This window comes from Muntiacus reevesi, chromosome 3 (assembly GCF_963930625.1).
Source record: "Muntiacus reevesi chromosome 3, mMunRee1.1, whole genome shotgun sequence".
Taxonomy (NCBI): domain Eukaryota; kingdom Metazoa; phylum Chordata; class Mammalia; order Artiodactyla; family Cervidae; genus Muntiacus; species Muntiacus reevesi.
This window is the reverse complement of record NC_089251.1, coordinates 97,694,276-97,715,919: the sequence shown is the minus strand read 5'-3', so window position 1 is coordinate 97,715,919 and position 21,644 is coordinate 97,694,276. Positions and strand designations below refer to the sequence as shown.

Genomic DNA, 21,644 nt, shown 5'->3' with positions numbered 1-21,644 from the left:
TGTGTGTGTGGAGAGCCTGGCTCAGGAAGGGTCTTGGGAGAATGGGTGGATGGGAGAATGGGGAAGGATGGTTAGAGGAAAACACTCAGGTTCATCCATTGCCAGAGCCGATTCTGGTTGGACATCATCCTTTTTAAAAGGAGCTAGAGATGGTCATTGAACAGTGTGACTGGGGTTGACTTTCCCAGGCATGAGAAGCATGAGCATGAGTCACAGAGGACACGGTTGGTGGATGGATGTGACCATGCAAAAATTTAGAAACTGGCTAAGTCCCACACCTAGATAAAAAAACCCAAGGCTTCACAGTATTGCTTTATGAATCAGAGACTCACCAGAGCTTCCCTGGATGAATCAGATGGGCCCAGGCAGCCGGCAGCCACCCTGAGGGGTCTTGGGGTGAAACTGACCAGGGCTAGATGGGCCTCAGCTGTATCAGGAAGGATTCAGAGGCTTTGGGAATTCCCGGGTGACCTCTGCTAACTGGGGTCCAGGCCTAAGCCTTGAGGCTAATCAGAGCTTGAGGATGGAGTGGATGGAGCAGAAAGGGGTCCTATGCCAGAAGAAGATGCTCTGGGTCCTAACTCTGAGGTGTGCCCCTGTCACTCTCGGGGGAGGGGCAGCCCAGGGCTAAGGGGCCCCTGCCTCCCAGGCGGGCGGTGGCTCCTCCCCTCCCGCTTTACTGGCACAACTGTGCTTCCCTCTGGGGCATCGCCCCCTCCCAGACGCAGCCTTCCCTTGTGGCCCCAGCTTTCCTCACCTGCCGCCTTCAGAGCCCCTGCGTGTGGTCACTGCTGCTGGACCAACCAGCTGGCCCTCGACCATCCAGGATGCTGAGCTTTGCATTTAGCAGAAGCTGAAGCACAGTCACAGCACCAATACCGAAGTGCACTGCTCGTTGCAGGTCTGCAGAGAGTGACCGCGTGGGCAACATCACTGTGATGGGCTGGCAGATGGAGGAGAAGTCAGATCAGCGGCCCCCAGTGACCCGGTCTCTGGACACCGTTAACGGGAGGGTGAGTCTCTCTGGGTGGACTGGTGGGCCCTCCTAATGGACATGGCCTCTGAAATCAGGGGAGGGGACAGTGGGGCCGCTACCGGACATGCCTGTGCCCCCAGGCGCTTATCCGGTAGAGAGGAGGGGTCCCCAGCCTCTGTTCCAGGTCACAGCTGGCTCTTCAATAGCAGGAGCTGCAGTCGGGAGGGAGAGGTGGCTTGCGGGTGTGGACTGAGACCCAGGTTGTGTCTGAGGGTGGGTTAAGGTCTTTCTCTGCCAGACACTCCCTGCCCATGGCTGCCTGGGCCCCATTGCACACCTGCGCGCACCTCCCCCCCACCGCCACCTCTCCCTGCTCCCCGCATGCACAACTGCTCACACAGACACTCTCAAACAAGAGTTCTCATGTAAGAGCCTAAATACTGATAAGTAGTCATTGTAAAATACAGAGATCGCTCATTGTACCCAAAATAAGACTGAGACGTTAGCTATGGAAATACTCCCGGGCCTGCCTATCAGCGCCCTTTCATCCCACACAGCAAACACTCAGAGACAAAGGGAAGTGGCTCGGTCGGAAGAGTGCATTTCTAGAAAACTGTGTGGGCGGAGGGCGCTCAGTGTCCCCGGCAGTGGCTTTTCTTGTTTGGGGCTGGGGCTGGCTGTTTCTCATAGCGTTAACTGTGGATGTTAGTTTCTAGGAGTCTTATGATCTGTGATACGCCCTGGCGTCGTCCAAGTCAGTTTCGTCATGCTTGTGTGTATGTGTTTTTAGATGGTTCTGCCTGTTGATGAGAGCTTGACCGAGGCCCTGGGGATCCGATCCAAATACGCTTCGTTGCGAAAAGACACTTTACTGAAATCGGGTAAACCGCTTCCTCCGTGGGTACTCTTGTCACTCTCGCGAGTGTCCGCTTGAGCCCGCGTCCCCTCCCCCACCTGCTCTGATTGTCACGGGCGTGTCCACCAGCGGTACCTCTCTGCACCTCAGCATGCCGTTCTTTGGTTCAGCATATTGGGAACTAGTGACCCTCCAGGGAAGGGACTCCTCCTTCCTTTTGCCCTGTCTTGATGACTCGATGACCAGTGTCTGGGATGACAAGACTGCATGTCTCAGGGCAGGAGCATTGAGGCTCAGTCCCTCGGTGGGCGTGGGTTTAAGTGTTCTGATTCCCTGGAGATAAACAGTAAGGAGACCTGGGGATGACGGCACCATGCAGGCTGGGGAAGGGGGCCACGGCAGCCTGCACCCACTCACTGCAGCCTGTCTCTCCCACCTCAGTGTTTGGTGGTGCCATCTGCCGCATGTACCGCTTCCCGACCACCGAGGGCAACCACCTGCGGATCCTGGAGCAGATGGCAGAGAGCGTGCTGTCCTTGCACGTGCCGCGGCAGTTTGTGAAGCTCCTGCTGGAGGAGGACGCAGCCAGGTGAGGCCCAGGGCTCCTGCCGTCCGCCCCTTCCCAGAGGAGAGTTCGCAGACGGGGCGGGTGAGCGCGGACCTCAGACGGGCCTGGTCACACACCCAGCCCTGCCGCCTGCCTGCTCCTCGGCCTGGGCTCAGGAAACAGTTTGCTCAACTTTGTCCCCCGTTTGGGTGCGAGGAAGTCACAAGGTCGGGCAGCCGACAGACCAGCTGTACCAGCGCCAAGCACCCGTTCCCCCCTTCAGCATTCCTTTTGCTGATTTAATAATGATAAAATGGTATGACTTTTAACTTCAGATAATTTAGTAGATTCCTAAAAACATTTATAAAATTAGCCCCCCAGAGGAAAAAGTGCATAGTGTAAAAAGTGAAAGAGTGCAAAAAGGCTTTTTACAAAAAACATAAGTCTTGAGATGCTCAACTTTCTTGTTTATTTCCCAAGAAACAGCCACTTCAGCCATGTCAGTGTTTTCTACTGTATTTCTGTGTGTATGCATAGAGCACTGTCAATCAATTTCAGGGATTAACTCCTGATTAGGAAAGGAAAATCCTCATAAATGATGAGGCCTTTAGGTCTTTTATACTTTCTCCCCAGTTTCCTAAAATGGTTATCCTTTTTAAAAAATCTGTTGTGTGTGTTCATTATTCTGGTTATGTAGCTGTTATTTCTTGCTGAGCTGAGATTATATATCATTTCTGTTTCTTCGGCCATGCTGCGTGGCAGGCAGGCTCTTACTTCCCGAGCCAGGGATTGAACCCATGGCTCTGAAGCGGAATCGCAGGTTCTTAGCCACTGGACCACCAGGGACATCTCATGCATTTCAGTTCTTAAACAGCTGCATTTTTGTGGAGATCCTAAGTCCCCTCTTGTCCTCTTCTCCCCTCACCCCCACACCTTTTACATCCAGACAGCTCATCCCTATACAGACAGTGACGGGAGTGGTGGCTGAAGTTGCCAGTTTCCCAGGGTCCTTGTCCCAGACCTGGAAAGGATACCAGTGAGACTGAAGGGCCTGGCGGCTGTGGACCCCCACTGCTGAGCAGCCCACTGCAGGCTCGTTGGACAGCCTTATGTTCTGCAGCTCTGCCTGGGAGGGCAGAAAGGCCCGTGCTTCCCAGAACCCAGGGGGCAGTGACAGCCGTGGTGGGGGTGAGGAGAGGGGAGAGGGTTGCCCTCAGGCTCTAGTCCTCTTGTGGTCTGGGAGGGCCGGACTCACGCTCGTGTGGCCTCCGGGTACGTGCATGGCTCCAGGGCCGTGGCAGAGCCACTGGCCTCCCCAGTCCTTCGCTGAGTTTTCCCTGAGCATCTGGGTTCCTACGAAAAGCTTGTCTGTGCGGTTTCCACGTGGCCCGTGGTTGGCCACCTTTCTTAGAGCTGCATGTGGAGCCATCTGCCCTGCTGGGCCGCTGCTGGCCCTGCAGACCCACGGGGCCTTCCCCGGGCACCAGTGACACGTCCACGGCCATCTGTCCTCCTGGATGCTCAGGACTCCTGGGCCTCTGCCGTGAGGGAGTGGGCACCATGGCCTGACGTGTGTGTGTTGCTTGCAGAGTGTGTGAACTGGAGGAGCTGGGGGAGCTGTCCCCATGCTGGGAGAGCCTCCGGCGCCAGATTGTCACACAGTACCAGACCATCATCCTCACCTACCAGGAGAACCTGACCGACCTCCATCAGTACAAAGGTGGGCGCCCACTGTCGTTTCCCAGCTAAAAACCTGGGATCCAGGATTGCTCACATATGCCCATGGACAGACGCTCTAATGGATTTTTAAAAATAGATTCTCATATAGATGTCGGTTCTTTCAAATATGGAGTTTTCAGATCTTAATTAAGGCAAATGTGTGAATTGCATCGAAAGTTCCTTCCGTGGAGTCACCTGCCAAGACAAACCACTGTAGGATGAAAGTGAGGAAAGACAGTCCCAGGCTGTTGGTTCATGTGACTGCCTCATCTCGGTCCTGCATCAGTGCAGGGCCCAAAAGGATGTAGGCCTTTTGCCTTGAGACCAATCAAGGCAGGGTTTTCTAGATTTCCTAGCTTAACAGTTTGGTGGTCCTTATGTTGATATATGGGCTTCCCAGGTGGCATCAGTGGTAAACAATCCGCCTGCCGGTATAAGAGACGCAAAAGATGCAGGTTTAATCCCTGGGTCGGGAGGATCGCCTGGAGAAGGAAATGGCAACCCACACATGTATTCTTGCCTGGAAAATGCCATGGACAGAGGAGCCTGGTGGGCTACAGTCCATGGGGTCACAGAGTCAGAAAAAAACATGAGTATACACACACACATTGACATACAAATTGTCTGAGTGGAGCTCTCCATTTTAAGGCTTAGAAGAGAAAATGAAATACAGACACCTTTTATTAAAAGGTGCCACTTGATTTTCAAAGCATGTTTGGGTAGATCTAGAAAACGATGATAAACTCACTCCCTTTTGATTCCAATGGAATGATGTTGGTTTTCTATTACTTTATTCTCCAGATTCTTCCCTTCTTTCCCTTTTAATACTAGAATTTCAGGTTTTCAGGAAAGTCATAAGCCCTTAATGTGATTCTGACACAGAACATAGGAACCTGTCCATGAACTTGATTGAGAAGAAGCCAGATACAGGAATGATGACAAGATGATGGTGCCCTGGGTTTGGTTTGCGTCTGAAGAAAAGATCTAAGTGTGTTTCTGAGAGAAATGGCAGTGTTTTCCTAAAGGGACATAGGGACCTGCTGGTGCTGGTTGCTTGTTACCTGGGGGAGTCTGAAACCCACACATCTGGGTGTTTCTGGAGCAGAGCTTCTGAGATGCCATTGTGCATCTATGTCCCCTGAGAATCTTGTTAACAGCAGATCCGGGGTTTGGTATTTCTAACAGGCTCCCAGGAAGCTGGTGTTGCTGGTCCGTGAGCCCCCCCATCAGTAGCTGGGGAACAGTTTCCTGGGCAAAGCGCGGAGCAGATGGTGTCCAGTCTTCATTTTCTATTACTGGCAAAATAAACGTGCCATTTTTCACTAAATGAAATGTTTATTTCTCCTCATTGTCACTGTAATTTATAATCCCTTTCTTTTCTCGGCATGTAATTCTTCACTTAGTTAAGTATTCCAGTTATAGAAGTAAGATTGTGAATATCTTGTTAGAAAACACGGTCCAAACTCCTGAGCCACCCAGGGTGTACGTGAGGATGTGTGACTGTGTGTTCCACGGCCAGACTAGGTGCCCTGTGGCGTCTGCTTACCTTGACCGACCTGGGGTGACGAGTAGACCTTCTCATCACTTTTCAGACTTGAGATGTGTCGCTGCTGTCACGCAGCTTCTTAGATGCTGGAAAGCTCTGCAGTGGGAACAGGCACTTTCTGGCATGGGCCCACCTGCTTTTTATAGCGGTGCTGACAGCGTGCCGCACACAGTCCTATCCCTGAGTCAGACCTCTTGGCTGAGAGCTGGTGTAGGCAGCTTCCAAGGATGGCTCCACCTGCCTCCACTCACCCCTGGGACCCCAGACCAGTCTTCTGGCCAGGAGCCGCTGTCCCTCAATGTTTCACACCCCCCGCCATCAGGGAAGGCAGTGTGCTCGTGGGCAGCTTGGAATCTCCGAGGCCTCTGCCGACACACACCTGCTCACACACAGCAGTATCCTCACGACATCCCTTCTGTGTATGCCTTTCTTGCATGCTGGGTACGGGCTGACCATCTTTATCTTCTCTCCTTCTGATCCTTAGGTCCCTCGTTCAAAGCAAGCAGTTTGAAAGCAGATAAAAAGCTAGAATTTGTTCCCACTAACTTACACATACAAAGGATGAGAGTTCAGGATGATGGAGGAGCAGGTAACTGTCCCATGAATCATGTCGCTTCTTTCCCCCACTGGCCCTTGGTCCCTGAGCTGTCCCACGTCTGTCCTGTATATCTGCTGTGACGTTGGGCTGAGAGGACAGCACAGGGGCTTCCAAGGCCTTTGTGAGGACCTCTAGCACCTTCCTCTCGTTTGTCCTTCCTCCAGCTTCCCTTGCGTTTCTGGGGCAGAAAATGGCCCGCAGGTCATCCTTCTGAGGCTGAGTGTTGTGGGTCGCTGTGTGGCCCCACCCTGAGACCCACATGGGCCCCTCTAAGCCAAGATGAGGGTCCTGGGCTCCAGAGGCCCTCGGGCACCCTGGATGGTGGGACTAGGGTTGCCACAGGCTGTTTGGAGCTGGGCTGGCAGGGGACCCCAGAGCTTCGTGCATATCCCCGTAGCCAGCTTGTCCACAGGCCTGAGCCAGAGTAACGGAGGAGAGCTTTCTGTCATTCAGACCAGAACTATGACATCGTCACCATCGGGGCGCCAGCAGCACACTGCCAGGGCTTCAAGTCGGGAGGCCTCCGCAAAAAGCTGCACAAGTTTGAAGAGACTAAAAAACAGTAAGTTCTCAGAGGGCGTCTGTCTTCCTGGTTCTGCTCTGTCAGGCTTCCCAGGTTAAGGAAAAAGGTCACAACGGGACCGCAGAAGCGTCCACCGTCCGATCTGCTTTTGCAGGGTGGGGGGAGCTGCCTGAGGACCTGTGCACGTCCAAGCTGGGTAGTGACGAGTGCCCGAGGGCCTGTCCCTGCAAAACGGCAGCCGATTGAAAAATCCGCCTGGAGAATGGTGCCTCCGGCCCTCGCGGACTTGGTGGGGTCCACTGCCCTTTAGAAACCCTGGTCGAAGGTCACAGGGTGTGAGGCCTGGGAAAGATGGTTTCCTCTCCTGGAGGACATTGGTGGTCAGTGTCCCCAGGGTCAGAGATGCTCCAGGGCTGCAGGGAGTGACCAATCAGAGCGGGGAAACAGCGAGGTGGGAGGGGCACGTGATAAGGGGCGGGGCCTCGGGGCGGAGCTCCGGCGAGAGGGGCAGGGCCACGAGAGCTGACAGGTTGAGCAGGTAGGTCGACCCCGGTGCTAGGAGCCTGCTGGAAAGAAGGCGCAGGGGTTGCTGCAGGGCAGGGGTGACAGGGAGAGAGCACTAAGTCAAGCTGTCGTGTCCGACACCGGGAGGCATTGGTGATCTTCCCGAACATCACCTGGCTAGACTTACCTTGACCAGAGGGCTCGGGTGTAGGAAGTAGACGGGATGCTTGTAGGTGATGCCATGGGCTACTCGGACCTAGAGGTGGAGGAGGAGTGGGACCAAGACAAGCTTGTCTCAGGCTGGTAGGAGAGATGTGGCTCACGAGGGGAGATGGTGGAGGACACTGATGGAGCGAGGTTCTAGAGAAGATGGGGAGGCAGGACCGGGCAGTGATCCTGGAAGGGCTAGGAGAAGAAGGTGGTGTCTCAGAGAAAGAAGAAGCTGGGGCCACAGCAGAGCAGCCTGTGCAGAATGTGGAGTTGAGGGGCCAGAGCAGAGCACTTTGAGGGGCCCCCACACCAAGGCCCACAATCCTCAGGAGGACCCGTGGAGCAGTCGTGGAGGCCTAGTGACTGAGTGCACACACAGTGCTGGCCGCAGCCTCAGGCCAGAGCCTGGCTCTCTGTCCTGGGTGGGTGTCAGGACAGGGCTTGAGCAGGTTGACCTTGGACTGCACGGGCTGGGGAGAAAGGACTGGTGCAGTGGGCTGTGGGATGAGGGGTGAGCAGGCAGGCAGAGAGCACCCAGGGAGTCAGGGTTCAGAGCTGTCCCCAGGGCAGAGGGTGGGAGGTGAGCCTCAGACTGGGCAGCATCTCTGGCATCCTGCCCACCTTCCTGCAGCCCCCTTGACCCTGATCTGGCCCCACCAAGGGTTCCTCAAACCAGGCCACCAGACCCACATGCGGATTCGCCAGCCTGGTGGTCCCCTGGGAGTTAGGGCAAAGACAGCTTCCTGTGCCACCGCCGCTCTGCACGGCCAGCCGATGTGTGTCGCTGCACTGCATGTGGCCGTGTGGAGGTGTGAGTGTGCAACTCCAGCTGGCCTGGGGCCCTGGCGGAGAAAGCCAGTCAGGGGGCTGGCCCCGTCCCAGGAAGGTCGGGGTGTTGATGCCTAGTTATCCTGCATGTGAACTTTAGGACCCTTATTCCCCAAAGGCTTTTGTAGTATTTTTCAAATGTATAATGTACATGTTTATGTATTTTCCTACTAATGGCATAAAACCACCTGCAGGAATGGTTTGCACCGGGGGAGCTCTGCTCGGCGCAGGTGCAACCCGCCACATGGGGCGTCTCCCTGGGGCTCAGGTGCACGCGCAGACGCTGCTCTGACCAGGGAGCATGCTGGGCTCCTAAGCTGAATCCTCCCTGTAGTCCGGGCCTCCTCAAGTTATCTCCAGAATTTTGATGAAAGAGAACTTGGTTTTTACGGTTTTTGTTTTGCATTTGCCATTTGCTAACAAGCTGCTAATATTTCGTCTTGGTTCTTTTCTTTAGCAGTTTTGAGGAGTGTTGGTGAGTTCTCTGTCTGTGGAGAGTGTGCGTTTGGGTCTTGCTCTCGTGCAGAGAAAGCCTGTCCCCTCCTCCGTGAGGTGCTGCCCCTGCCGCGCCCCCACAGGCTCCTCGCTGTAGCCCAGTAGACAGAACTCTCCTTCCAACTGCAATGTTCTGTGATAATGAATAGCTCGTCTCCAGTCTGCTGTTTCAAACCCTCCCAGTCTGGCTGCGTCACTGGGAGCAAAGACCCAGCTCTTTCTCCATGATGAGGAGGAACCTAGGCCAGGCAGGTTCCAGGTGCTGAGGCTTCAAGCCAGTGCAGTGGTGTGTTTGGGAGTCCCTTCCTGGCTTCTTTCACTGCCATCTAAGGCTCTTCTGTTTTTACTTCCCCTTCACCTCTCGCAGGAATGAAACCAGCTTACTTTTTTTTCTTTGGCCATGCCTCATGGCACATAGGGTCTTAGTTCCCTGCCCAGGGATTGAACCCCTGCCCCTGCCAATGAAGCGCAATGTCTTAACCGTAGACCAGCAGGGAAGTCCCCAGCTTACATTTTTCTATTTAATGGTTAATGGAGATTTGCAAAACAAATTACTAGGTCAGTTTTACCCCTGGAGGGTAAACCAGGGGTTAATATAACCAGATGACTTTCTCCACCAAAGAATGAGATGGCAGCCGGAATCTTGGTGCCTGCTGACCAGGGTCCCCAGGTGCTGCTCTAGGCCTCCCCAGGCTCACCCAGAGCACAGCCCCAGTCCAGAACAGGGGGTTTTGCACCAGGACTCGTGAGGCTTCTGCTCCTCTCAGAGCTGCCTTTACGGAGCTGGAGCAGCCCAGGGCCCTGGCCGGGAGGGCCAGGGTGCCGCGGGGACATGGCCCTGTTCCCCAGCTGAGGCTCTGCAGCTGCCCCATTTTTAGTCTTTGGTTGGGCTCACACGATTGCTGTTCACAGTTGTCCACGAACAGCCGCTGTTTGAGGCACGTCCTTTCTCACTCCCACCACGTATCCCCTCTGTGAGCCCCAGTTACCGATAGGACCTGTGTGTGAGGACTTGTGGTGAGTGGGGAGGTGATTCCTCTCCGGCTGGCTGGAGGCTTTGTATTTGCTGAAGTGGACACACCATTCCACACACACGAATGTGCATCTCAAGTCACATGTGTTCTCTCAAGACTGGGGCCTGGGAAGAAGAGATTTGAAAACTTCCGTCCTGAGACTCGACTCCGCTGAGAGGCAGCTATTCATTGGGCAGAGGGACTGCAGCTTGGAGAGCAGCGTGCACACCTCATGCCGCGCAGGCCTGACTGCGGCCTGCTGCATGGGCTCTGACGCTGCCATCGTTTCTCACTGTGACGTCTGGGCTTGGGGTGGTGTTTGTTCTGGGGTGCTGTGGTTTTCTGTGTGCATGCTGACCCCGTAGTCTGTCAGGGGGCAGGGCAGGGCCGTTTCTTGGGGACCCGGCTTTGGGTTAGCCTGGGATGAGCCCGGTAAGGAAAGGCCTCATCCCTGATCACGTGACCCTCATCTCCCGGGGCAACGAAGGAGTGTGTGGTCCTCCACCTTCTCTCTCCTCCCCCAAAGTGAAAGGGCAGTTCTTTGAGGGCCTCAGTCAAGGCCCCTCATTCCGTGAAAGATGGGTGCCTTATATGTTTCCCCCTGCTTCCCTCGCTTCCTCAGGTGGTCTGAAAAATAAGTTTGTAATATAGGGTTGATTTGGCTTTTTAGCCAAGAGACATTCAGTTTAAGTCCCCATCTAGAAGGTCCCACCAGAGGCTGGTGTTTGTGCGGGGCAGTGCCTGAGCTGTGGCTCTGACGTTACATCCCAAGAGGCACACACATGTCGCTTGGCAGCAGAGAGAGGGGGAAGGGCCAGTCTCCTAAGTCGCTGAGGTGGCCGGGCCTGGCCTCTGGTTCGGCACGTTCTCCAGGCCCCCTTCATCCCTCGGGACAGTACTTTTTAAGCCAGGCAGTCCCAGAGCAGGAGAGAAGGGACAGAAGCCCCATTTTCTGGGGACTTGCCAAGGTAAAGTCACGAAGGAGGATGTGGGTCTATGCGTAGGAAGTCTGAAGTCCTCACTGGCCAAATGAGAAACCAGGGACCTTTTGGCAAACTCCAGCCCCCACTGACGTCTCCTTGCACTGCAGCATGACCCCCTCCAGTATTAGCCGACCCCAAGTCTCCACTCAGGTGACACTTAGAAACTGGCGAAAAAGGTTCTTAGGGGAAAGATGGTGGGCGTGCAGACGACCACGGGGCTCAGTATCTGTACACGGGTGTGTAAACACAGAAACACAGATACGTGGGAACGTAGATAAAAGACTTAGTTGTATTTTAACATTTCAAGCCTCTACCATATAGACAGGATGGATCTCCTGAGATTTACTCTTGCCCATCAGCAACTACACTAGCCTAGTAAGACACCCCTGAGGAACAGGACGCTTCTCCCTGCGTTGGGTGTGGGCTGGGGTTGGGAGGGTGTCTCCAGCCTTGTCACCTTGGGAGAACCCTTTTGAATCTGTTTCAATCCTTCCTAGCACATCATCCAGCTGCCAGTCCATCATCTACATACCACAGGACATCATCAGAGCTAAGGAGATCATTGCCCAGATCAACACCCTCAAGACCCAAGTGAGTTACTACGCTGAGCGGCTCTCGAGGGCGGCCAAGGACAGGTCTGCCACGGGCCTGGAGAGAACACTTGCCATCTTGGCAGACAAGGTAAGAGGGACTCCCCTGCTGCAGGTGGGGTGGGGCCCTCGGGCGTCCGAAAACCCCTGGACACCTCACGCGTGCTGAGAGCTGTCCACACAGGTGGTGATGTTGGGATGCCCTTGAAGGTCTGTCTGCCCTCAGGTCTGTTTCCCACATAGCCTGGAGTGGCGGTCTGGGACTGGCCTGTGGTCACAGAGCTGGAGGGGGGCAAGGTGGTGACGCCCAGGGCTCAGGATCCTCGGTGACGGCTCACGCCCTTGACTTCGCAGAGAGCGCCAGGGGGCTTGTTGGAGCTGGGATGGTTCCTCTGCCTTCTTAGTAATGGCCTGCCCAGCACGGTTTGGGTGCTCAAAGGCTGGGTGTGCATGTGTCCCTGCAGACCCGGCAGCTGGTCACCGTGTGCGACTGCAAGCTGCTGGCCACCTCCATCCATGGGCTGAATGCCGCCCGACCTGACTACATTGCCTCCAAGGCCTCGCCCACCTCTACCGAGGAGGAGCAGGTGATGCTGCGGAATGACCAGGACACCCTCATGGCTCGATGGTCGGGCAGGAACAGCCGGTCTTCACTGCAGGTGGACTGGCACGAGGAGGAGTGGGTGAGTCGGCACTCCCCCCACGCCCACCCCCACCCCCACGCTGAGCTGGCTTGGAAAACGCAAGGCATTGCTCTCTCGCTGGCCATCGGCCCTGCCAGGCTGCATCGTCCTGGAACTGAGGGACCGAGGACTTGGGAGCTGTGCCATGACATCGTGTCATGCTGCTCCCAACGGGTGGGCTCCAAGGGCGGGTGTGTCCCTCTTGTGGTGACACAGCACAAAGCCAGCTCTGTCCTTGTTGGGTCTGCTCTTCAGAGGTACTGGGCTCCTCCAGCCCCGCCCCAGCGTCCCGAGTTCTGTCTGTGTTCCTGCAGACACCCCCTCCCCAACCTACGTGGTCAGCAGCTCCCCCCAGAGGACCTCGGTCTCCTGGGACGGTCGTGTGAGGTCTGCAGTGGACGGTGGAGGGGACGAGACTGCCCCTTCTGCCTGCTTTGGCCTCTGGGATAGTGACTGGCAGACTCTCCACAAAACAGGACGTTGATTTGTCCTTGGAAAAGCAAATGCACCTGTAATAAGGAGTTGTGAATTATCTCCCTGTTTCTAAATTGTGGGCTTTAGGGAGCCTGGGGCCCAGGTGGGGATCCAAGTCGGGAGTGTCGTGGCTTGTGTTCTGTTCCACCTGCGGCGCTGACCCCGTGCCCTTGCTCTGGAAGGAGAAGGTGTGGCTGAATGTGGACAAGAGCCTGGAGTGCATCATCCAGCGGGTGGACAAGCTGCTGCAGCGCGAGCACCTGCAGAGTGAGGGCTGCGAAGATGGCCTCCCGGGCGCCGGCAGCGGCTGCAGCCGGAAAGGTAACCGGGGCAGCCGGGCCTACTGGATCCGACCGGAGGACGCCCTCTGCGACGCCCCCTCCTCGCCATGCCCCTCCGCTGCATGCTGCCCTCACCCGACCACACCCACACGTGCGTATGCATCCTGGGTCCCACGCATACTGTCCGTCTGTCCGTGTGTCTCTAACTCCATGACCCCACGCAGACTGCAGGGAGGCCTCTCAGCAGAGGGGGGTGCCACAGTGCCCGGAGCAGCAGGCAGCGGGCAGGGGGCTCTCCGCGTCTTCACGGCTGGTTGGCCCTCAGCCCTCCCGGGTCCCCCTGCCGCCTCTGGGAGGGTCAGGCTCCTAAGCATCTGTAGTTTGTCCACCCACCTGGGAACCTGAAGGAGGCGGAATGGTAGGCACCTTTCTGATGAGATTGCCTGTTGCATTAGGGATGAAAGAGCAGGCGCAGCATGCAGGGAAGAGAGAGCTGGTGGGCAGGCCCAGCGCACTTGTCTGTAGAGGCTGGTGGTCATGGGCTGGGAGCCCTTTTATCTGCCGCAGCCTGCTGCCCTGGACCATGCTGGTAACTCAGAGGGTGGGACCCTCTCCCACGCCTGGGGCCCAGCTAGGTTTATCTGTTCAGCGCCACCTCCAGGTTGGGTGTCTCCGTGGATGGCAGGACAGTGGCCTGGAGCAGCCTGCTTCATAAAGAGCCCCCTGTCTGTGGAGACGGAGCCTAAACCAGGCCCTTGGTCCTGCTGGCTCCTAAAGCTGGGGTAACGCGCTTTCTGAACACGCGGGTGCTTGGTTCATCCCTACAGCTCCAGCCTTTCCTAAGAGCTGGTAGGGCCGCGGGCCGGGCCACTGAGACCAGCCGCTGTCGCCTCCTTGCTCCGCTTTGGGAGTGTCACGCGGTGGGAGCTGAGGCACTGTTGGGCCTCCTGCAGCAGGACTTGTTTCTACACTGGGCAGCGTTCCTCTAAGACAGTCAGGTTCCTGTCTGAGCGTCCTGGTTTGTCAGATGCCCTCCCCACTCCAGCCCTCCTGCAGTCTGTCCCCAGACTCTGTCTGCAGTCTGTCTCCTCTTCTGAAGAGCGTGTATCTCCACGGTGTCTGCGTCCTCCACTCGCCCATCTGTGAGGGCTTTGACTCTCAGTTCCCTAGACCTGTGTTTAGTTCATGGAGCTGTTTTGTCGTCGTTCGTGCTCTCATTTTTTACCATAAATTGTGTTGCTTTTAACAATCTTACAAAAGTTCATTGCTCATGTCTCTTTAATATTGTCCTGCTTGCAATTTAAACATTTTTCTGGATGTACAAGTTACTGATTGGAGTTTTAAAAAAATGCAGGAGTTAGTTTGTTTGATCAGGTATACTGTTATATTAAAAACTTATTAAATGTCCTCTTTTTCTAGGCATATCTCGTAATGTTCAAACATACAGACAAATTTAAGTGCATTTTTGAAGTGATTTAAATGAGCATTGATTTGTGATATCTAGGGCTTGATGGTACCTGTGTGTGCCTGACAGATCAGCTCTGTTGTGTTCACAGGAATAGGAAGTGTTCAGAGAAACATGTGAAACCACATGCCTCCAGAGTACCTGCCCATGACCCTAAGCATAGCCGGGAAGCCATCAGACCCCAGTGTGATGAGGGTCAGGGAGAAGCAGACGGAGGCGTTTGTCCTGCTCCGTCTCTCGTCCTCCGGGGCCAGAGCCGGGCTCTGTCAAGCGTCCTGATTCCCCTTCAAGTTCCCACGGCAGTCGTTTCGGCCTAATGAGCAGGTTGGGTTCACACCAGTGTATTTATTACCTGTGAACGACAACTCCTGCTTCTTGGAAAGACTTTATTATCCCTTTTCATTCCAGTTCTCCACCCCGTGCTGGGTCCTCGGTTTTCACCTTTCATCAGGAAGTTGCCCTGCCTCAACCTTGCCTGGTGGGCGGGATTCACCTGGGGCCAGGGCTCAGTGGGACCCACTGACCAGTCCCCACCGGCAGGAGCCACAGAGGCTCTGTGGGCCACCTCCTCCTCCTGGTGGTCTCCCCAAGTGACCCGGCTTCACCCCTCCCCACCAACGCGGCAGGATCTGCTGACTTCCACGACATTCCATGCACACACACTCCTGCTCTCCTCGTCCCCAGAGAGTTCTTCAACCTCGGACCTGCTTTCTGTTAACCCGAGGTCCACGGGTCACACCCCGGGTCGTGTGCCCTTGAGACTATGTGCTGCATGTGTGTGGAGCAGTCCACTGTGGTCAGCAGATCTCAAGGGACTCAGAGCCTTAAGGCCACCAGAGGAAGTCCCTCCCTCTCCCAGTTACTGAAGATGAATCTTCCCAGCAGGTTTAACCCCTGACCTCTTCTCAGGTGTAGTTCCAGCCCAGCTGCTTGGGATCAGTGCGGATCCTGAAAGCAGGCTCCTAGAGCCTTCTCCTCACAGAGATCCGGGATCTCAGAGGTTGTGGGGAGGCAGGAGTCGGCATTCTTCCTGGGTCTGAGGAAGGTTTTAACCAGACAGACGTTCTGTGTCACACACCCCATGGCGGTTTCCCTCCTTGGGAAGCAGATGGTCTCGGGAGGTCTGAGCTCTGGTGAGGACACTGAAATCTTCACCACACACAGCTCTTTAATGTTGCTCTGTTTTCTGTCCTGCTGGCCAGTTTAAGAAGTCACGGCCAAAGACAGTCATGGACAAGTCATGGACAAAGATCCTGGCCACCGCCCTCCTGGAAAGTCCAGGGTGTCAATCCCCATCCAGCTGGTTCTGTCTGTTATTGGGGATCTGAAACTGCCTATTTCAGAATCTGAAAACATTCTTGGAAACCAAAAGTTCAGACAGAAAATAAGCTTTTACCCCCAAACAATCCCTTTTCAAACTTGTTTCTTAATAAGTGGCACACACAGTTAACCAGGAAAATTTTAAGAGTTTTTAAGGGAAAAGTGAAATTGAAGTGAGTACTTCCCAATGCTACTCACTGAGGGTGAAATCAGGCTAAACCTGGTATCTTTAAGGGACCCAAGGGGGCGTTCCAATTGTAGCCCTCCCTCAATCATAACGGTTTTGTATTCGGCTTACATGGTAAAGATTGGCACGGACGTGTTTGGTGTATGGGTTTCCTGACCGGACCCCAGCCTCTTGGACCTCAGCAGTTGACCTCTAGCGCAGGCTCCACGGCCCGTGAGGGCAGTGGGCTTTGAACTGGACGCTTATTTACTGGTCAGTCTCTCTACACGTCTGCTTCCAGATGTCGTGAGTCAGCATGGGCTCTGGCACGTGCCATGCGATGGACGTGGGGGCGTTATCGCATTGTGACACGTTAAGCTGCTCTTCCTGAAGAGCGTGTCATGTTGAAGCGTCAGCAACGTGAGTGCTGACGCCGGTGTGTTGGGCGCTGCACTCCCAGCGGCCCCACCGCTACCGCGGTACCCCCCAGGAAGAGGCGGGCAGGCCCCCGGCCTCTTCTCCGCCCAGTTTAGCCAGCTTACTGCTAGCTGCTGTTGCAGTTGCTCTAAGCGTTGAGTTGTTGGTGTTTGAACTGTGTGCGTGCCTTAATCATCCATGTCACCTCCATTTCTGTGCAGATTGCAGCCCCCCTCCTGAAGAGTCCAGCCCAGGTACGTGGTTTCCGTTCAAGGCTCTGCAGATCTCTTCTTAATATCCAGGTCACGTGTGTAGCTTCACTGTCAGATTACATGTGCTCTCAGAGTTGGGAAAATACTCTAGGGGTTTCTTCCTTGTAAGGGATGTAGCAGCCGTTCTTTGGTGTGGGGAGGGGCCAGGCGGGCTGGGCCCTGTGGCACCGTGCACCCTTTCAGACAGTTCGTGTCTGAGTGCTCTGGGGGTCCTGAAGTCGGGGGCCTGGTTCAGGCAAGTTCATGTTTATAAATGATGCTTCCTGTGATTGTAGCTGACCCTGCAAGCATCCCATGGAGGCAGGGAGGCAGGTGTGGTGTAGCTGCCCAGGTGCTGTGATCTCTCTATCTTGCAGCATCCTCTCTTGAGTCTGGCTGCAGCCTCAGACTTCCTGTCAGACACTGCTGGGGCCTCAGGTGGAGTTAGTGCTAGAAATGGAGTCCTTTCTGCTTCATCTGCATGGGGGAATCAGTGCTTATGACTCTAGTTCAGGGGTCGGCCAGCCACAGCTCTGAGGGAACCCTGTCAGCTAGATACCATTCTCCTGAAATGAGTCACATCCGCTGGTTCACACAGTGTCCACGGCGGCCCTGGGGCAGCGCCAGAGTCCAGCAGTGGCAACAGAGACCCCGGGCCTTCAGAGCCCCAAATACGGACTGACCAGTGCTTTACAGGGAAACGTGCCGACCCCTGCTCTAGTGCATACTGAGTTTCCTGAATGTGGCTTGTGGTTTTCCCAGAGGGAGCATGAGACCCCCACATACGATGTTTGTTTTGATTTGTTTCCCTTACAAAAGACAGCCACCCGGTCAGTTTGAGGATTATATACCTCTGACTGCACATGTAAACATGGCGAGACATGCACTTCTTACCTCGAGTGCAGCCAGCCAGGACCGTGGGGCTTACCACCCTGTTCCCGTGGGCACCGGGTACTCGGCTCTGCTCACAGCGGCTCCCCCAGTGCCCCGTGCGCTGTTGGCTCCGCAGTGGGTACTCTGGTCGGGCGCCTGGTAAGTAATGCACCAGTCGGCCCTCAGCCCCTCAGTCTGTCTCCCCCTCTCCTGCCCAAGTTTGGTCTGGCCGTGGGCAGGTCTCGAGCACCAGTCCCCTGGGCTCTCGGAGGCCTGGCAGCTGCTTGGGCGGTCACCTCGGCGCTCCCTCCCCAGCCTGGCCCCAGACTCCCAGCCCCGCCGGGCTCACCTGCTCGGCAGGTCGGTGCCGTCAGGCGGCGCTGTCTCCCCAGGCTCTGTGGCAGAGACGGCCCCGGAGATCAAGGCCAGGGGAGGCGGCGGTGGTCCTGGAGCAGCTCGGGCTCGCCTCTGCTCCGCGCGCCCTGCAGTTTGCGGAGCTGACGGGCAGCCCTGTGTGCCCCAGGCAGCAAACAGCCGGGCTCCTACGCACTCCTTGTCTCCTGTCAGCTCCACCACTGCCCTGACGCGCAGGTGGCCCGTCCGCAGATGACATCAGACGAACGCAGACGGTCCCCCGCCAAGAGTTCCCTCAGCCTTGCTCACAGAGCTGTATTGAGTCTGAGTTAGAACACGCACATTCTCTTATCTCCCTACTTCCTCCCTTCCCGCCCCTGTCAGTGAGAACACGCAAAAGCTCAGCTGTCTGAAGCCGCGTGGTCCCGGGCTGGGCCCCTCAGTGGGTGTCGCGGGTGAGCAGGGAGGCGGGGGCTTGTCCCACAAAGGAGGCTCCTTCGTCACTGGTGTTTTTTTCATGGCCAGACTTTCTCGATGAAGGAGGCCAAGTAGCCTCTGCTCACTTACGTAGTCAGACGTGTATACAAATGGCAGTTCTTTTTGTGTGTCTGGGAAAAGACTTAGCCGCTGTTTCCTTACCCGTAGGACCCGTAGTCAGCCCCTCTGTGGAGCAGATGAGAAAACAGTTAAAAAGTGAGGTCTCACAGGTGTTCACTAAGGGCTGGTCGACACTCTACGTGAACCCTGGAGCCTACCAGACACACCGAGCCCTTCTCTGGGCGACGTCAGGCTTATCTCCCATTTGGGGCTATGCCTCTTTTCTTTGACAAATTCTGGGTGCTTTCTATTTTTAAACCATTCATCCAATACTACAGATTTTTCCAGTGATTTTTTTCCCTTCTAATGTAGCAAAACTGAGCCATTCTTATATGAATTTTGTTTAAACAGAAGTAAGGCAAAGTCAAAAAATTGTATGCAGACAGCTTGTTCAGTCAAATAAGACCACTTGTATATTCTGCTCATTTTCAGGTTAAACTGATCATAAATTTGCATATTACACATATATATTCACATTAAGTGGAAAAGTCAAGCAAAGTTGGCAGCATTTGCTCTCAGAGCATTTACTTCTTAGATGAAGGATGGTCTGAATGCCTGCCTGCGTCTCCCCACGGGACTTGACTGTTAAAACTTAATGACTGTTGGTCTTTTTTGATAGTTGTTGAATATAATTGACATGGATTCAACAGAGTTGTTCAAAGAAACAAAAGCACGGCCTTGGAGAATTTTAGAGGAAGGAAGAGATGTGGATGTCATTTACTGCAGTCGTCCCATTTTGCTGCAAAGGCCCTGTGGCTGAGTGGTGGGGCGCCTGCCCCCGGCGCACCCACTACCGCTCGGCAGCAGCCGGGCCCGGGACTCAGGCTTTCCACTCCTCCTTCCAGGGCTCCTCCTCACCATGCTTTACTTACTAAGACCTTTCTGCTGTACACTTTCTAAATTTAAACCTGCTTGTTTTCCATGACAGATATAAATCCGCATGCATGTACAGTGTGCCTTGCATGCACACTTAGATCATTTCCAAATTCTGAATTGCTGTGTAGACTTGAAAATCTGTGTTGACCACACAGGGAAGTCCTTTTGTAGGTTTTAGGCGTTTCTCTCAGTTTGTTTCTCAACACAGTGTGACGCACACGCAGGGCAGAGCTGTGGCCCCCTTTTTTCCCTTTTAGATTCTGTTTATCTGAGACAGAGTTGACCATCCTGGCAGCTGCCCTGCTCACGAGTCCTGGGGCCTGTCCTGAGCAGGATGATGGCCATGGGCACCCAGTGACCCACACCCCTTCCCAGGAGGGCACCCTGCCTGGGCCACATGCTGGATTCTGGGGGGCTTACCCAGTGGTAATGAGCCAGCACCTGTTTCTGGGCTTGGTGGCCTGTTAAAAAAGTAACTGATGGGGGCATGGCTTCTGTCTGCCAAATGTCTTCTAAATAGAAAAGACAAAAAGAGCCAAGGCCAAAATACCTTTCACTCTGTTCTTTTTCCCCTGAGCATCTATTTATAAAAAATTGTTTTGGTACAGGGTCAAAGTTTTCTTACATTCCAAAAAAAGAAAAAAAAAAAAAAAACCAGTACGCTAGGAATAGATGACAGGAAGATGAGGATGGGGGAGCAGGGACGCTGAGGGCTGAAAACGTGGGATGCCTTGGGAAGGGTCTGTCCCGAGACATGGGCCAAGGGCCTGAGCCCGCTGAGCAAAGGCTCAGCGCGGGTGGGTTGACCTTGCTCCAGAAGCACAGGGCTCCCCGCCCTGCTGCCTGGATCAAGAGAACCAGGTAACAGGTCCCCTGGGGGAGGGCCGGTGGCACCCTGGGAGGCACTGGCCTCAGCAGACACCACGTGCTCTTGGAGCCTTTCTGTCATCCTCCTGGGAGGGAACAGTCAGGAGTGTTTGCCTGCAGAGTCCCCAGCAGTTTAGGAGAGTGGGCGGGCAGGCCCCCCGGAGACGCCTCAGGCTAGAAGGGCGGAGACGGGCTGCACGGGGCGCCAGCTGTGGGTCTCCTGGAGTGGGGAGGCGTGGACAGGGTGGCAGGGCTGGGCTGGGGCCTCCTGAGCACCGCCTTCTCAGCCGCCCCTCCCTTGTGCCAGGTGAGTGGAGCGAGGCCCTGTACCCACTGCTGACGACCCTCACCGACTGCGTGGCCATGATGAGCGACAAGGCCAAGAAGGCAATGGTCTTCCTGCTCATGCAGGACAGCGCGCCCACCATCGCCAGCTTCCTGAGCCTGCAGTACCGCCGCGATGTGGTCTTCTGCCAGACGGTACGTGCCGCAGCGAGCCCAGACCCCCGCCTGGCCCTCCTGCACCCTGGAGGAAGCCAGCGGGGCCGTGCCCTCCTGCGTGTGGCTTTGCCCGTGTGGCCCGCGGCCCGGATGTGGGAGTGGAGGGCAGGGGAGGGGAGCTGGAGGCTCATGGGTGCTCAGGGGACGCCACCCCTGCTCCCCCAAACCTGCCCCCAGGGGCCTGGGGTCACACAGGCATGGGGTCAGCTTGTTTCTCCCTGCAAAGAAGGCACACAATCTGTTTGTAAAACAGCAGGGTTACACCTGCCCACGCACCGCTCTGCTCTATCCTGGTGATTTCCCTGCAGAGGAGGCTTCAGTGAGCACCCCCAGTTTACAGATGCCAGTGATGTAGTCAGTAGCGGGAACAGTGGCAGAAGCTGGGTGGGTTTATGCGGTTCCTATCCCCTCAGGGCCTGGGGTGCCTGCGAGGGTCGAGTGTGTGATGGGAGCCCCTGCCTAGGAAACTCTTGAGGGCCCAGTTCTCTGCTTGTGCTCCTCGTCATGAGCACCCCAGTTTCCATTCAGCACCGGACTGGATCTGTGGGCATAGAGGGCCTTTCCCGCACCGTGGGGAAATTGTTCTGGGGTTCCAGAAGGTTCTGGCCCAGGAGTAACCCCAAGGTCGGGTCAGGAGCTGAAGCAAAACTAGACTGACCTCTAGAAGCAGCAAGCCTGGAGCGCCTTCCCTGCAGCCTCCATCCCCCGTGGCCTCTGCGCTCCTGGCCCCGGGCCCCGAGGGCATGGGGCTGCTGCAGGCAGAGTGGTATGGGTGCAGGACGCGGCCGGGCCAGGAGCGAGGCGAGGCGGTGTCTGTCCCCGCAGCTGACGGCACTCATCTGCGGCTTCATCATCAAGCTGAGGAACTGCCTTCACGACGACGGCTTCCTGCGGCAGCTCTACACCATCGGGCTGCTGGCGCAGTTTGAGAGCCTGCTGAGCACCTATGGTGAGCCGGGGGTGGGGGCCCTCCTGTGGGACCCCTCCTGGCCCCCTCGGTGGCTTTCTGAAGCACGGGTAATGCATGCTGAGTAAAACGTATCCAGAAAGCTCCGAAATGTATAACAGAGGACTAGAAACAGCCCTATATAGTTGTACACACACACACACACACACACACACTCCCCCGAA

General features: G+C 55.6%; 1 protein-coding gene across 5 annotated transcripts in view; it reads left to right on the top strand.

Moving 5' to 3' along the window:
• Positions 1-21,644, top strand: part of INPP4A (inositol polyphosphate-4-phosphatase type I A) — a 118,695-nt gene that overhangs the window by 78,411 nt on the left and 18,640 nt on the right. For 3 of the 5 annotated variants that reach the window (XM_065929752.1, XM_065929751.1, XM_065929750.1), the window contains 12 exons: positions 902-1,013; positions 1,767-1,857; positions 2,274-2,421; positions 3,969-4,099; positions 6,129-6,233; positions 6,696-6,804; positions 11,296-11,479; positions 11,853-12,071; positions 12,728-12,977; positions 16,416-16,448; positions 20,320-20,492; positions 21,339-21,462. In XM_065929752.1, coding sequence (XP_065785824.1) covers positions 902-1,013; positions 1,767-1,857; positions 2,274-2,421; positions 3,969-4,099; positions 6,129-6,233; positions 6,696-6,804; positions 11,296-11,479; positions 11,853-12,071; positions 12,728-12,977; positions 16,416-16,448; positions 20,320-20,492; positions 21,339-21,462 — 1,679 coding nt within the window. The remainder of the gene's footprint in view (positions 1-901; positions 1,014-1,766; positions 1,858-2,273; positions 2,422-3,968; positions 4,100-6,128; positions 6,234-6,695; positions 6,805-11,295; positions 11,480-11,852; positions 12,072-12,727; positions 12,978-16,415; positions 16,449-20,319; positions 20,493-21,338; positions 21,463-21,644) is intronic. The other 2 variants (XM_065929753.1, XM_065929754.1) reach the window with 2 other exon arrangements.